General features: G+C 29.4%; 1 protein-coding gene across 1 annotated transcript in view; it reads left to right on the top strand.

Moving 5' to 3' along the window:
* Positions 1 to 14,475, top strand: part of LOC103315004 (uncharacterized) — a 25,693-nt gene continuing 11,218 nt past the window's right edge. Inside the window, exons 1-14 of the mRNA XM_064359289.1 lie at positions 1 to 152; positions 199 to 492; positions 540 to 742; positions 787 to 1,055; positions 1,100 to 1,200; positions 1,247 to 1,424; positions 1,471 to 1,685; positions 1,734 to 1,938; positions 1,987 to 2,189; positions 6,831 to 7,197; positions 7,248 to 8,185; positions 8,235 to 8,418; positions 13,777 to 14,090; positions 14,137 to 14,445. Of these exons, the coding sequence (XP_064215359.1) occupies positions 126 to 152; positions 199 to 492; positions 540 to 742; positions 787 to 1,055; positions 1,100 to 1,200; positions 1,247 to 1,424; positions 1,471 to 1,685; positions 1,734 to 1,938; positions 1,987 to 2,189; positions 6,831 to 7,197; positions 7,248 to 8,185; positions 8,235 to 8,418; positions 13,777 to 14,090; positions 14,137 to 14,445 (3,807 nt within the window). The 5' untranslated portion in view covers positions 1 to 125. The remainder of the gene's footprint in view (positions 153 to 198; positions 493 to 539; positions 743 to 786; positions 1,056 to 1,099; positions 1,201 to 1,246; positions 1,425 to 1,470; positions 1,686 to 1,733; positions 1,939 to 1,986; positions 2,190 to 6,830; positions 7,198 to 7,247; positions 8,186 to 8,234; positions 8,419 to 13,776; positions 14,091 to 14,136; positions 14,446 to 14,475) is intronic.

Consider the following 14,475-nt stretch of genomic DNA (forward strand, 5'->3'; position numbering starts at 1 on the left):
TTCAAAAATCTCCCACGAGACGCAATGACATTGAAATCTTCTTCACCCTAGGAGAAGAAGTGACCTTATCTCGACTTCTTATCCGAAAGATACTAGTCGTGTTCTGCCAACGAATTTGCCACACAATGAAAATTTCCCTCGGATTATTTATTGTAAGTTTGAACAGTTCCATAGTTTGCGCTAATTGATCGGTTCAAGTGCTTATTACATGGCATCAACTGCGTTAAAAACGCTCATTTGAAGAAGTATTTGGACGAACGAGCGAAAATTGTACAGGAGCAATTAATTAGACATGCCAGAAACGGGGAAAATCCGATCACCGTGAAACTTAATAACACAAATATAAATCTGATCGGAAATTATAGCCATGGAGCGATTTTCACTTTGTTCAATACGCCGTATGCTCTACTAGACCAAGATTTGTACGAAATTTCACCAAATAATTCAACTGTGATCCACGTTCTCTCAAAAAAAGGCACCACTTTTGTCAAGGTTTCTAAAAACACAATTGCTTCAGTTTCACCAATCATTTTTCCCAGACAACTCAGTTTCAATCTCTGGGCTTTGTAGCATCCGCTTCAGAACAGTCGCTGCACATTTCAGGGCTCCACAAAGACACTCTAAAACTTTTCAAAATCCAAAACATTGCAACCAACGTAACGGACGCCACGTTTTTCCAAAACCAAAACAGCTTGTACCTGATCACCTCGCACTACAAGACGCACGATCTGGCATTAATAACGTACGAAATTTTCGACCAAAACCGTAACTAAAACGCCCTTCCAGAATTTACAAATTTATCGAAACGCATTTCGACGAAACTGTGAAATTTTTCGCTTCGGGAACAAAAATCCACACTTTTCCGAGCGACCAAAGCGAAATTATCCTAATTTTGCACGAAAAAACGTCGAGTTTGTTCGAGTTTCGTGACGAGGAAGTTAAAAAGATTCAAAAAATTGACACCAAAGGGCCGGAGCAAGTTTTGGACTATTTGCACGAGGGAAAACGCCAAGTTCTGATTTTTAGCGAAACTAGCCAGTTGTTTTTGTGGACGGGTTGGTGTCAAATTTTTCGATTTGTCTCGAATTTTTGGTTTTAGGGACCGACCTGGTGCTTTGGGAGCAATTCACCGAAAGTGCAGGGGAGCAAAAATTGATTTTTTACGTGGATAATGTCCCATATGTTTTGGCGCAAAAAAACGTAGTCACATTAAGTGTGAAAATTTTTGATTCAATTTTATTTACAGGAAAATGTCGTCCTGTTTACTTTAAGTAACAATAAATTCAGTCCAATTTACGAATCGAATTTCAATTATACTAAATTATGGAGCATGGCAATGAACAGAAACGAGTTATTTACTTTAGGATTAGTTAATAATTCGGTGCAAGTCAACGAAATCGTAATTTCGGTCACAAATAATTTGGGTAATTTTTTAAATTTTTGCATTCTTGCATTATTTCGGAATTTTAGCGGAAAAACTCGTTGACGAACATGAAAGTTCGCTGAATGATTGCTTCCTGGAGCTAGAAAAAACTGTGTATGCACTACGGCACCAACTCACCCAAACTCAAAACGAGTTAAGCTCAAGGGCTGCAAACAGTGGTGGTACAGTGGCTCAAAAATACGAAAAACTGCGAAATAAATACGCCAGCATTAAAAAAACCCTAAGCAAACCGAGAAGTTTGGTAAGTTTAATAAATATCTCAAAAAAATGTTTTTTGACGTTTTTTTAGATTTTTGACGAGCCTGCAATTCTCCGAATTCCCCTAAAAACCAAAAAACTCACAGCCCAGAAACTCAAATTCGATGGGCTTAAAGGCGAAAAATGGCGGCCTGAAAGATGGCTGTCGTACTCAAAACCTCAGAATATTTCAGGACCTGTGAGGGCACAAATGGTGCAAGTGACTAATTTGCAAACGAAACAAAAATTGTTTGATAGTAATTACTGTTTTGCGAATTTTGTCTCTTCCTAATGAGGTTTTCCAGATTTGTTGTTGTCAACAGGAGGGCAAAAACTGTCAGGTTCTGTCGCTACAAAGTATTTGGAAACGTCCCAAATTGTGACTGATTTACTAAACGAGATTCCCGTCGATGAGTTTTGTCACAAAAAGCGACCAATTCGGGTCGAAGGAGTCAAAAGTTTTCCCGAAATAAGGGCCAGAAATATTCACACCGCGGCCATAAATGAGGTAGGTTTTTAATTACTAAAATCGACAAATAAAAAAAAATTTGAAAAAATGACCCAAATGGGGTAAATATTTTTCATTAATTTGTGACATGTGGCCAATTACACCAAACAAAGCCATTTGTCAAAAAAAAACCAAAAGGCTGCCCCAACGATCCAAAAAAGCTCCATAGCTTGTTTATTATTAAAGATATTGACTTTTTTTTAAATTATAGCTGCGTTCCTGCTGCATGTTTCTAAAATATTGCGGTTTATATACAGGTGTTCCAATATTAAAAAACACTAAAGTTATGTTTTTTCAAATAGAACAAATAGAACATTTTATTGCATTTTTTAACGTAATTTTTAATAATAATAATTTTAGCCTAAACTTGTATTGGTCGATTCTGCTTAGTTTTAGGAATAATTTGCTTTTTTTGACTCAAACACGTTTTATTTAAAAATTTATTACACAAAAACGGAGATTCGTAGAAAAGTAGGACTTTCTCCACTTTAAAAGAAAAAGTTCAAACTTAAATCTGTTCCAATTGTTAAATAACTTAAATGATATATCCTCTTTTTTGTTCTTGCTTCTCAAAAATTGTTAAAGTTTAAAATGCCTAAAGTTAATAACTAAAGACATGTTTCACTTTAAAAGTTAATTTTAACAACAATGCACGCTATTCGTGAGCATTGTTATTACCATAGTAAACCGTATCATAACCGTAGGAACTCCACTCCAATATAAAAATTTTAGTTATTTCTCCGTAATAAATGACAAATAATGGCCTAAGGGTAACATTAAAGTTATTATTAGCAGAAACTTTTACTTTTTTATTATTGAAACAATAGTAAATATTTTTTTTGTTTTGAGTAATAACTGTTAATGTTTTTAGAGAGACAATTTAAAAATTAAAAATTGAGTGTTCCATTTAAAATTTTTATGTTATTCAACTTCGTCTTCATTTTTATCTTCTTGAAGTTCTTCTTTGAAGTTTAAACTCTTTTCTTTGAAGTGGTAAAAATTCAACTTTTCTTAGTTTTTATGTAATATTTTTTTAAAAAAGCGTGTTACCAAAAAAAATTAAGTTATTTAAAAACAAAGCAAAATCGACTAATAACAATTTAGCTTAAAACAATCTGAGTTAAAAACTGCAACAAAAAATGTAAAAAAATATAGACTGTTCTGTTTAAAAAATAAGTTTGTGTTGTAGCTAATTTTAGAAACACCCTGTATACTTAAAAATTATTTTAAGTAAGTCAGGGGGTTAGTATGTACAACTTTTGTAAATAAAATTAATTTTCTAACATTTAAAGGTCAATAATAGACTTTTTCACATTACACTTTCACTGTAATTTGGACAAATTAAATGTAAGTTTATTTCCTCTAGTTAAGCCAATACATTCTTAAATAAGATAAACATAGTAGCACATATAGCCCAGATAAAATTTTAAGTCTTAGGACCGGTTTATAGAAACGTCATTAATTAAATGCGTGATTAACTGATCACGTGACCAAATTCAACAAATGTGATTGGTCCATTTGCGTTGTTAACTTTTAACAACAAATTAAATTTTAATTAATTTTAATTAAATTTTAATTTTAAATATTTAAATAAAATTAAATTTTAATTAAATTTAAAATTAAATTTTTAAATTTTAACGAACTAAATTTCAACCGGCCGGTTTAGAGAAAGCTTAACTTGCAAAGATTAAAATTTAGGACTTTTAAACAAGTTATTCCTATTTTTACAACTTTAAAGTTATGTAAACTTTAGTAAAATAATTAATTGTAAGGTAAATAAATCATATTATATATTTGAGTTTAATAACTTAAACCATTAAGTAAGAAAAGGTGCCTTAAAGACTCTGAATTTGAAAATTCACTGTAAGACAGTTTTTACTTGGTGGTAGGTCGTATAACTACACCAATTTGTGACGATTTGAAAGCTGTACGAATCCTCTCCTTCAATGTTATATTTATTATTAGTCGCCAGATATGTTTTATAATAGTTTATACTTTTATTTATTATTTAGTTATTTTTGACTTTGAATGCTTCACTCAATTCTTAGCTTTAGAACTTAGTAATAAACTGCTGGAATTGCTGATCTTATTTGAGACAAGTACCATACTCGTAACTTGTATGAAGTTTTGGTAAAAGTTAAAATCAAAGTAGCATATAAGCATTTTATGTTTATAAAAAAATATTCTCGTTTACCGATAATTTTGATATAAATGACATTTAAAATTAAAAATAAAATTGCTCCTAATTTCGTACACCAATTTTAGATTTTCGAAATTAGTGTTTCTTGAAGATGGTCTCATACACACTGCAAATTACGACAGAAAAAAACATACGTTTAGGATTTCTCTTAATAGTTGACTTTCAATTGAAAAAAAAAGAAACTATTTTATGTTTCCCTAATTTTTTTTTATTAATTCCTTTTAAATGTGTATTTTATAACTAATTTAAAAAAAAGTATCCAAAATTCGAGTACTTTCCTCTAGATTTTCACATCATAGTGACATTTATGATGTCATTCATTTTCAATTACAATCGATAATTTTGTTCACAGATTTATTATATAAAATATAAAATCTATACACAGAAAAATAAACAACAATCAATAAATCACCCCTTATATAATAAAGCAAAAACAAATTTTTTTTTGTGATACTCTCAATAACTTTTATAACATGTTAATTTTATTTTATCCTTTTTTTTAATTTTTTGCATTGTGTGATTTTTTTTATACTTATTATAAAGATAAACATATTATAATATTAACGTTAATTCCGTTGACTTTTACTGCTATTTTAATATTATTGAAGATACAATGTTATGAATATTAATTAAATATTCTTTATTAATTTGTGACATGTGGCCTATTACACCAAACAAAGCCATTTGTCAAAAAATACAAAAAACAGGAAAAAATTTCAAACTTAATTTTTGGAAAAAAACCTAAAAGGCTGCCCCAACGATCCGAAAAAGCTCCATAACTTGTTTATTATTAAAGATATTGACTTTTTTTTAAATTATAGCTGCGTTCCTGCTGCATGTTTCTAAAATATTTCGGTTTATATACAGGCTGTTCCAATATTAAAAAACACTAAAGTTATGTTTTTTCAAATAGAACATTTTATTGCATTTTTTAACGTAGTTTTTAATAATAATAATTTTTCACCCCTTATAAAATAAAGCAAAAACAAATTTTTTTTGTGATACTCTCAATAACTTTTATAACATGTTAATTTTATTTTATTCTTTTTTTTAATTTTTTGCTTTGTTTTAATTTTTTTATACATTTTAAAAAGATAAACATATTATAATATTAACGTTAATTCCGTTGACTTTTACTGCTATTTTAATATTTTTGAAGATACAATGTTATGAATATTAATTAAATATTCTTCATTAATTTGTGACATGTGGCCTATTACACCAAACAAAGCCATTTGTCAAAAAATACGAAAAACGGGAAAAAATTTCAAACTTAATTTTTGGAAAAAAACCCAAAAGGCTGCCCCAACGATCCGAAAAAGCTCCATAACTTGTTTATTATTAAAAATATTGACTTTTTTTTAAATTATAGCTGCGTTCCTGCTGCATATTTCTAAAATATTTCGGTTTATATACAGGCTGTTCCAATATTAAAAAACACTAAAGTTATGTTTTTTCAAATAGAACATTTTATTGCATTTTTTAACGTAGTTTTTAATAATAATAATTTTTCACCCCTTATAAAATAAAGCAAAAACAAATTTTTTTTGTGATACTCTCAATAACTTTTATAACATGTTAATTTTATTTTATTCTTTTTTTTAATTTTTTGCTTTGTTTTAATTTTTTTATACTTATTAAAAAGATAAACATATTATAATATTAACGTTAATTCCGTTGACTTTTACTGCTATTTTAATATTTTTGAAGATACAATGTTATGAATATTAATTAAATATTTTTCATTAATTTGTGACATGTGGCCTATTACACCAAACAAAGCCATTTGTCAAAAAATACAAAAAACGGGAAAAAATTTCAAACTTAATTTTTGGAAAAAAACCCAAAAAGCTGCCCCAACGATCCGAAAAAGCTCCATAACTTGTTTATTATTAAAGATATTGACTTTTTTTTAATTATAGCTGCGTTCCTGCTGCATGTTTCTAAAATATTGCGGTTTATATACAGGCTGTTCCAATATTAAAAACCACTAAAGTTATGTTTTTTCAAATAGAACATTTTATTGCATTTTTTAACGTAGTTTTTAATAATAATAATTTTTCACCCCTTATAAAATAAAGCAAAAACAAAATTTTTTGTGATACTCCCAATAACTTTTATAACATTTTAATTTTATTTTATTCTTTTATAAAATTTTTTGCTTTGTTTTAATTTTTTTTGTACTTATTAGAAAGATAAACATATGTACTATCTAAGATAATAGTCAAAAATGCATTTAAAAAAATAAAATCGTTTGAATTTTTTTTAAATGTCTCATAACGGAGATATAAATTTTGGCGTTACTTATAGTTCAGTCTGCACAATTATTCTTTAAATTTTCAATTTTTGAGTGTATTTTTAATTACATTTATTAAATAATTACATTTTTATGCAATTTTCTCGTACTTATTTACTCGTTTTAATTTAGTCAAATGTTTCAGATTGGTGGGAAAAAAATTGCGGCGCTCCTAAGCCAGCAGCTGGGGCGCAATTTCGCCCCAAACCTCACCATTGGCAATTTATGGGTCGAAAATTTGAACGAAATTAATTTCGAAAATTTCAAAAATTCTGTTTTTCGAATCGGTATCACGAACACAATCTCTGGAAATCTCACATTCGCAACCCTCGACTCGACCAAAATCCAGTTCGAAACTTTGTCCCAAAAACGCGATTTCTTGACGACTTCCACCGACCAAACGATTAACTCCACAATCACCATTCCGAAAATTTTCACGCACGATGTCAAAACACGGACAATAAACGGGGCCGATTTTGCGAATTTGGCCACATTGAATGGCACAATAACCGGTAAAAGTTTGCCATTAGTTGAAGTATAGTTATTAGAAAAACCGTTCAAGGCCCGGTGACCATCAAGGACTTGAACATCCGCCACAACTTGGAGCTTGAGGGCGAGATCTCCCCCGAGTTCCTGCAAATCAACAACACGCACATCGTGGGGACGCACGAGTCGGACTTTTTCCAGCGCTACGACGGCCGCGTGAGAATCGCCGGAAACCTGTATTTGCGCGACCTGGAGTTGGGAAAATCGGCGAAAATGCGGCTTTCCGGGGCGGAGTTTGAGCCGGAAATGGGCCGGTTTTGGAGCAAGTCCGGGCAGCAGGAGATCCCGACGCATTTCGAGGCCCTGAACGGCGTCTCGACGCCGCATGTGACCACGATTTTCGTCAACAACGTCCACGTCGGCGACTACATGCTGAATTCGACGCAGCAGAAGCGCAAAACGAAGTTCTACTTCGATAATGTAACAATCGGAGGAAACGTGTTGCTCAATCCGGATGAAGAACATTCGCCTGATTTACGGAGGATTCAAGAAGAATCGGTTAGAATTAATGGGACGTTCAGTATCAGAGGCCGCAAAACGTACAAAAACGTCCTCAAAGTGCACGAACTTGAGCTTAATCGGCTGAACGACGTTACGATCAGTGAAGGGAACGGGAAAATTCAAAATCTCGTTGTTAAAGGTGGCCTCAAGTCGGAGAATTTGACGGTGCAAACAATTAACGGCGTTAATCTAACTGATTTAACCGCCAACACTTTATACCTCAACAAGGCCCAAAATCTCTCCAAACTTAACTTTGACAAAATCTCAGTTGCGAATTTGTTTACGTCCACATTAAACAACAAAAGTGTAGCCGAACTGGTCGAGAAAGTTGCCAAAATCACCAACATTTCCAAAATTGAGAACATGGTCGTTACTGACCATGTCACAATCAAAAACGCTGAAAACCTGGCGACAATTAACGACGTCAAAATTGAGCAATTAATGGCAAAAAGTGTAAGTATAATTCTCCGAGTTTGGATTTTTTCTAATCCAAATTTTGTAGCACTCGAGGTACCACGACGGCACAATTTTTGGAAATGTCAAATTTTCAGGCCTTGTCAAAATTCGAGATTTGCAGGTCGTTGTCATAAATGGCGTCGATTTCGAGAAATTGTCAAAACGAATTTTATACAAGTCGTGGGAACAGACAATCAACGAACATTGTGTTTTTAACAGACTCATCACAGGTAAAGTTAATAATTTTTGACGTGTTTTAACAAAAAGTGTGTTTCCCGCTATATTTTTAACGAAATTTTACACAATAAGTGAGCTTCTTGTTTAAAAACAGGGTAAGCGCAACGAAAAGATATAATAATGTTATTGTGACCCTCGTTCTAGCAGTGAGTTTTTGGTTGAAAAACGTGCCAAAACCAAGAAAAAAGTAAAGATATTTTCAACCTTTATTTAGATTTTTATTAGTTTCTTAGTATTTTTGTACCCTGTTAAAAAAATAATAATCTGCAAAATAAGTGAGTTTTTGGCTAAATCGATGTAATTTTTGACGTACATTTTTTTGATTTAACAAATCTTGAGTTTGTCGTTGAAAAAAAACGGCAACATCATTCTGCAAGCAAGAAAGTGCAACGTCAATTTATGTTTAATTTGGTCATTCAAAAAAAAATCAAAGAATTTCTTGTTTAAAATGAGATAAACCCAACGAAAAAATAAATATAATGTAATTTGTATATTGGAATATTATAGCAAATTTATGTGAAATAATTAAAAGTGAAAAACATGCTAAAACGTTGAAAAAGGTAAAAATATCGTACCTATAATTTTCGACCTTTCTTGGTAATAATAATATAATAAATATTAATAATAATAATAATAATAACAATAATAATAATAATAATAATAATAATAATAATAATAATAATAATAATAATTTATTTGTGGCAGTAAAAGAGTTACAATATAATTAGTTACAACAAGAAAAAAAATACGAAAACAAAATTAATTAATTTTTTACCACAATTGTTGAAAATGTCAAATTTTCAGGCCTTGTCAAAATTCGAGATTTGCAGGTCGTTGTCATAAATGGCGTCGATTTCGAGAAATTGTCAAAACGAATTTTATACAAGTCGTGGGAACAGACAATAAACGAACATTGTGTTTTTAACAGACTCGTCACAAGAAAGTTAATAATTTTTCCACGTGTTTTAACAAAAAGTGTTTCCCGCTCAGAAAACAAACTATTTTTAACGAAATTTCACACAATAAGCGAGTTTCTTGTTTAAAAACAGGATAAGCGCAACGAAAAGATATAATAATGTTATTATGACCCTCGTTCTAGCAGTGAGTTTTTGGTTGAAAAACGTGCCAAAACCAAGAAAAAAGTAAAGCCTTTATTTATATTTTTTTTAGTTTCTTAGTATTTTTGTAAATAATAATCTGCAAAATAAGTGGCTAAATAATTTTGGCTAAATCGATGTAATTTTTGACGTACATTTTTTTTGATTTAACAAATTTTGTCATATTAAAGTTTTCAAGCTAATTTTACAAAAAAAAATAAAAAAAACTGCATATAAAATAAATCCAGAAGAAAAATATAAAGTACATTATGTTTAATTTGTAATATTTTTTATTTTATTAAATTTATTTTTTAGATTTTTAATTTGTTTATTATTATATTTTTCTTATTACCAAAAAGATCTAATTCAATAAAATATACAGTGAACAAAAATGTCGGTTGTCATTTAAAAAAATTAAGAATGACGTCTCAACTCAAAAATGAATGACATCATAAATATCACTATGATGTGAAAATGTACCTAACATTAAAAAAATCGACCTATTCGAGGATCTTTTTGAAAAATGACTAATAACAAAGACAAAGTGCGTTTTTACATTTGGTTCTTCTATATAGGTAATTGTTAATGATTGTTTAAAAAATAGAATAAACCTAACGAAAAAAATGTCATTTCTGCTTTCGTTTGTGCCCTTTAGCCTATTCTAGCAAAAAAGTAAAAATAATGCAATCTTCTGTCTTCAGTCGCAACTTCTTGGTCTATTTATCAAGAAAAATGCCTTTTTTCAACATTAGAAAATTAATGATTTCATAGTTCTGTCTTATTTTTTGATAAAAATAATTTTTCACTTGTAAAACTACCTACATTTAATTAAGCAAAAGATCAAATTTACGTCATTTTCGTCTTTCATTCCAAACCATTCGTTTCGTTAGATTTTTTTGGATCAGAGTCACGTAATTTTCGACGTATTGGTGTTTTTTCGAAAAATTTTACAAAATCACTTTAAATAGGCCAAAATAACGTCAATTTATAGACCTAATTTTATCGACTAAGTTCGCAAAATAACTCCGCTTCTCGCTCAAAAACAAGATAAATTAAGAAAATGCCAAAATCAGCAAAACATCAAAGAACTCTCCAACTTTAAAATTTCTTGTCCCATTTTTGACGTATATTTGACGATTTTTCTACGTGTTTAAGCATAAACAACTTTAAATAGGTCAAACAAACGTCAGTTTCAACTGAATTTAGTTGACTGTTTTGTCAAAAAATTAAATGTTCAGTTTTTACAGAAATTATGCGAAATAAGTGAGTTTTTTGATTGAAAGAGACATAACAAGACGCTCGAAAAACCAAAAGTAACGTGGCTTTCGACCTTATTAGATAATTTTAATTAGACAATTTATGTTTAATTTGGTCATTCAAAAAAAATCAAAGAATTTCTTGTTTAAAATGAGGTAAATCCAACGAAAAAATAAATATAATGTAATTTGTATATTGGAATATTTATAGCAAATTTATGTGAAATAATTAAAAGTGAAAAACATGCTAAAAGTTGAAAAAAGTAAAGTAAAAATAACGTACCAATAATTTTCGACCTTTCTTGGTAATAATAATATTAATAATAGAATAGATATTTAATAATAATAATAATAATAATAATAATAATAATAATAATAATTTATTTGTGGCAGTAAAGCAGTTACAATATAATTAGTTACAACAAGAAAAAAAATACGATAACAAAATTAAAATTTTCTACAAATTGTTCCTACCACAAATTGGGTCAAAAGGCAGCAAAGCTAATCAAGGTTTTGGCCCAGACAATAAATAAGAAATACTAAAAAAATTAAAATAAACAATGTGATTTAAAAAAAAATAAAAAAATATCTAACGTCAATTTATAGACCAATTTTATCGACTAAGTTCGCAAAATAATTCCGCTTCTCGCTCAAAAACAAGATAAATTAAGAAAATGCCAAAATCAGCAAAACATCAAAGAACTCTCCAACTTTAAAATTTCTTGTCCCATTTTTGACATATATTTGACGATTTTTCTACGTGTTTAAGCATAAACAACTTTAAGTAGGTCAAACAAACGTCAGTTTCAACTGAATTTAGTTGACCGTTTTGTCAAAAAATTAAATATTCAGTTTTTATGAAAATTATGCGAAATAAGTGAGTTTTTTGACTGAAAGAGACATAACAAGACGCTCGAAAAACCGAAAGTAACGTGGCTTTCGACCATATTAGATAATTTTAATTAGACAATTTATGTTTAATTTGGTCATTCAAAAAAAATCAAAGAATTTCTTGTTTAAAATGAGATAAATCCAACGAAAAAATAAATATAATGTAATTTGTATATTGGAATATTTATAGCAAATTTATATGAAATAATTAAAAGTGAAAAACATGCTAAAAGTTGAAAAAAGTAAAGTAAAAATAACGTACCAATAATTTTCGACCTTTCTTGGTAATAATAATATTAATAATATAATAGATATTTAATAATAATAATAATAATAATAATAATAATTATAATGATAATAATAATAATAATAATAATAATAATAATTTATTTGTGGCAGTAAAGCAGTTACAATATAATTAGTTACAACAAGAAAAAAAAATACGATAACAAAATTAAAATTTTCTACAAATTGTTCCTACCACAAATTGGATCAAAAGGCAGCAAAGCTAATCAAGGTTTTGGCCCAGACAATAAATAAGAAATACTAAAAAAATTAAAATAAACAATGTGATTTAAAAAAAAATAAAAAAATATCTAACGTCAATTTATAGACCTATTTTATCGACTAAGTTCGCAAAATAGTTCCGCTTCTCGCTCAAAAACAAGATAAATTAAGAAAATGCCAAAATCACCAAAACATCAAAGAACTCTCCAACTTTAAAATTTCTTGTCCCATTTTTGATATATATTTGACGATTTTTCTACGTGTTTAAGCATAAACAACTTTAAATAGGTCAAACAAACGTCAGTTTCAACTGAATTTAGTTGACCGTTTTGGCAAAAAATTAAATATTCAGTTTTTATGAAAATTATGCGAAATAAGTGAGTTTTTTGATTGAAAGAGACATAACAAGACGCTCGAAAAACCGAAAGTAACGTGGTTTTCGACCTTATTAGATAATTTTAATTAGACAATTTATGTTTAATTTGGTCATTCAAAAAAAATCAAAGAATTTCTTGTTTAAAATGAAATAAATCCAACGAAAAAATAAATATAATGTAATTTGTATATTGGAATATTTATAGCAAATATATGTGAAATAATTAAAAGTGAAAAACATGCTAAAACGTTGAAAAAGGTAAAAATAACGTACCTATAATTTTCGACCTTTCTTGGTAATAATAATATAATAAATAATGATAATATAATAGATATTAATAATAATAATAAAAATAAAAATAATAATAATAATAATAATAATAATAATAATAATAATAATAATAATAATAATGATAATAATAATAATAATAATAATTTATTTGTGGCAGTAAAAGGGTTACAATATAATTAGTTACAACAAGAAAAAAATACGATAACAAAATTAAAATTTTCTACCACAAACTGGATCAAAAGGCAGCAACGCTAATCAAGGTTTTGCCCAGACAATAAATGAGAAATACTAAAAAAATTAAAATAAACAATGTGATTTAAAAAAATATATCTATCTAACGTCAATTTATATACCTACTTTTATCGACTAAGTTCGCAAAATAATTCCGCTTCTCGCTCAAAAACAAGATAAATTAAGAAAATGCCAAAATCAGCAAAACATCAAAGAACTCTCCAACTTTAAAATTTCTTGTCCCATTTTTGACGTATATTTGACGATTTTTCTACGTGTTTAAGCATAAACAACTTTAAATAGGTCAAACAAACGTCAGTTTCAACTGAATTTAGTTGACTGTTTTGTCAAAAAATTAAATATTCAGTTTTTACGGAAATTATGCGAAATAATTGAGTTTTTTAATTGAAAGAGACATGACAAGACGCTCGAAAAACCGAAAGTAACGTGGCTTTCGACCTTATTAGATAATTTCTCGGTCTGTTTGAGCAAAGCATGAGTTTTTGCATACAAATGTGCTTAAAAAAATATTAATTTCTCAATCATATAAATAGGTCAAATTATCGTAATTTTCGACCTTAATTCGAAGTATAGATTAAAAAAATCGCAATTTCGTGGGTTTTTAATTAAATTAAAATTTGGCAATTTTTAACGACCACCACTTTCACCTTTACGTTCGTGTTTATTTTTTCCCCATTTCAGATAACTTAATAACTGACCACATAAACGAATTTGAAGTGGCAAACCTGATCGACGTTTCGAGCACCAAACCCCAGAAAATTTTTGCTCGCGGAGGCTTAAAATTCGCGAAAAACGCCACAATCAAAAATTTGTTTTCAAACACGAGTTGTGACCTAAACGAGGGTTTAAAGAACTTACGAAACCCTCCCTCACAACTTTGGGACGAGATTACAGTCACCGGAAACGCATTTTTCTGGGACAGGGAATCACCCATTAGCGACATTTTTGAAAATGTGGTCAGCAATTACAGCAAAAACCACACAATTAAGGGCAACGTAAGTCAAAAATTGCAATTTTTTGAAAAAAAAAGAGCAATTTCAGGTGAATTTTGCGCACCATGTTTTCGCTAACAACATAACAGCTTTGAAAAATGTCAATAACGTGAACATTTCGGAAATCATCGACGACGCGTTTGTGAACAAACCGAACTTGGAGCAGGTTATAACCGGGCAAAAAATCTTCCAGAAGCTGGAAGCCGAAAACGTCGAGATTTTGCAAAACACGAACGTTTCGTCAATCAACAAACTAAACATTTCCGAAATCGACGCTAAAATTATCAAAAAATCGGCCAACGTTGCGGTTAAAGGCAACAAAGTGTTTTTCGGCGGCTTGGAAACGAAAAAAATTGAGGTAAGACGTGGACACCTATTTTCTATTTTC

Source organism: Tribolium castaneum, chromosome 10 (genome assembly GCF_031307605.1).
Source record: "Tribolium castaneum strain GA2 chromosome 10, icTriCast1.1, whole genome shotgun sequence".
Taxonomy (NCBI): domain Eukaryota; kingdom Metazoa; phylum Arthropoda; class Insecta; order Coleoptera; family Tenebrionidae; genus Tribolium; species Tribolium castaneum.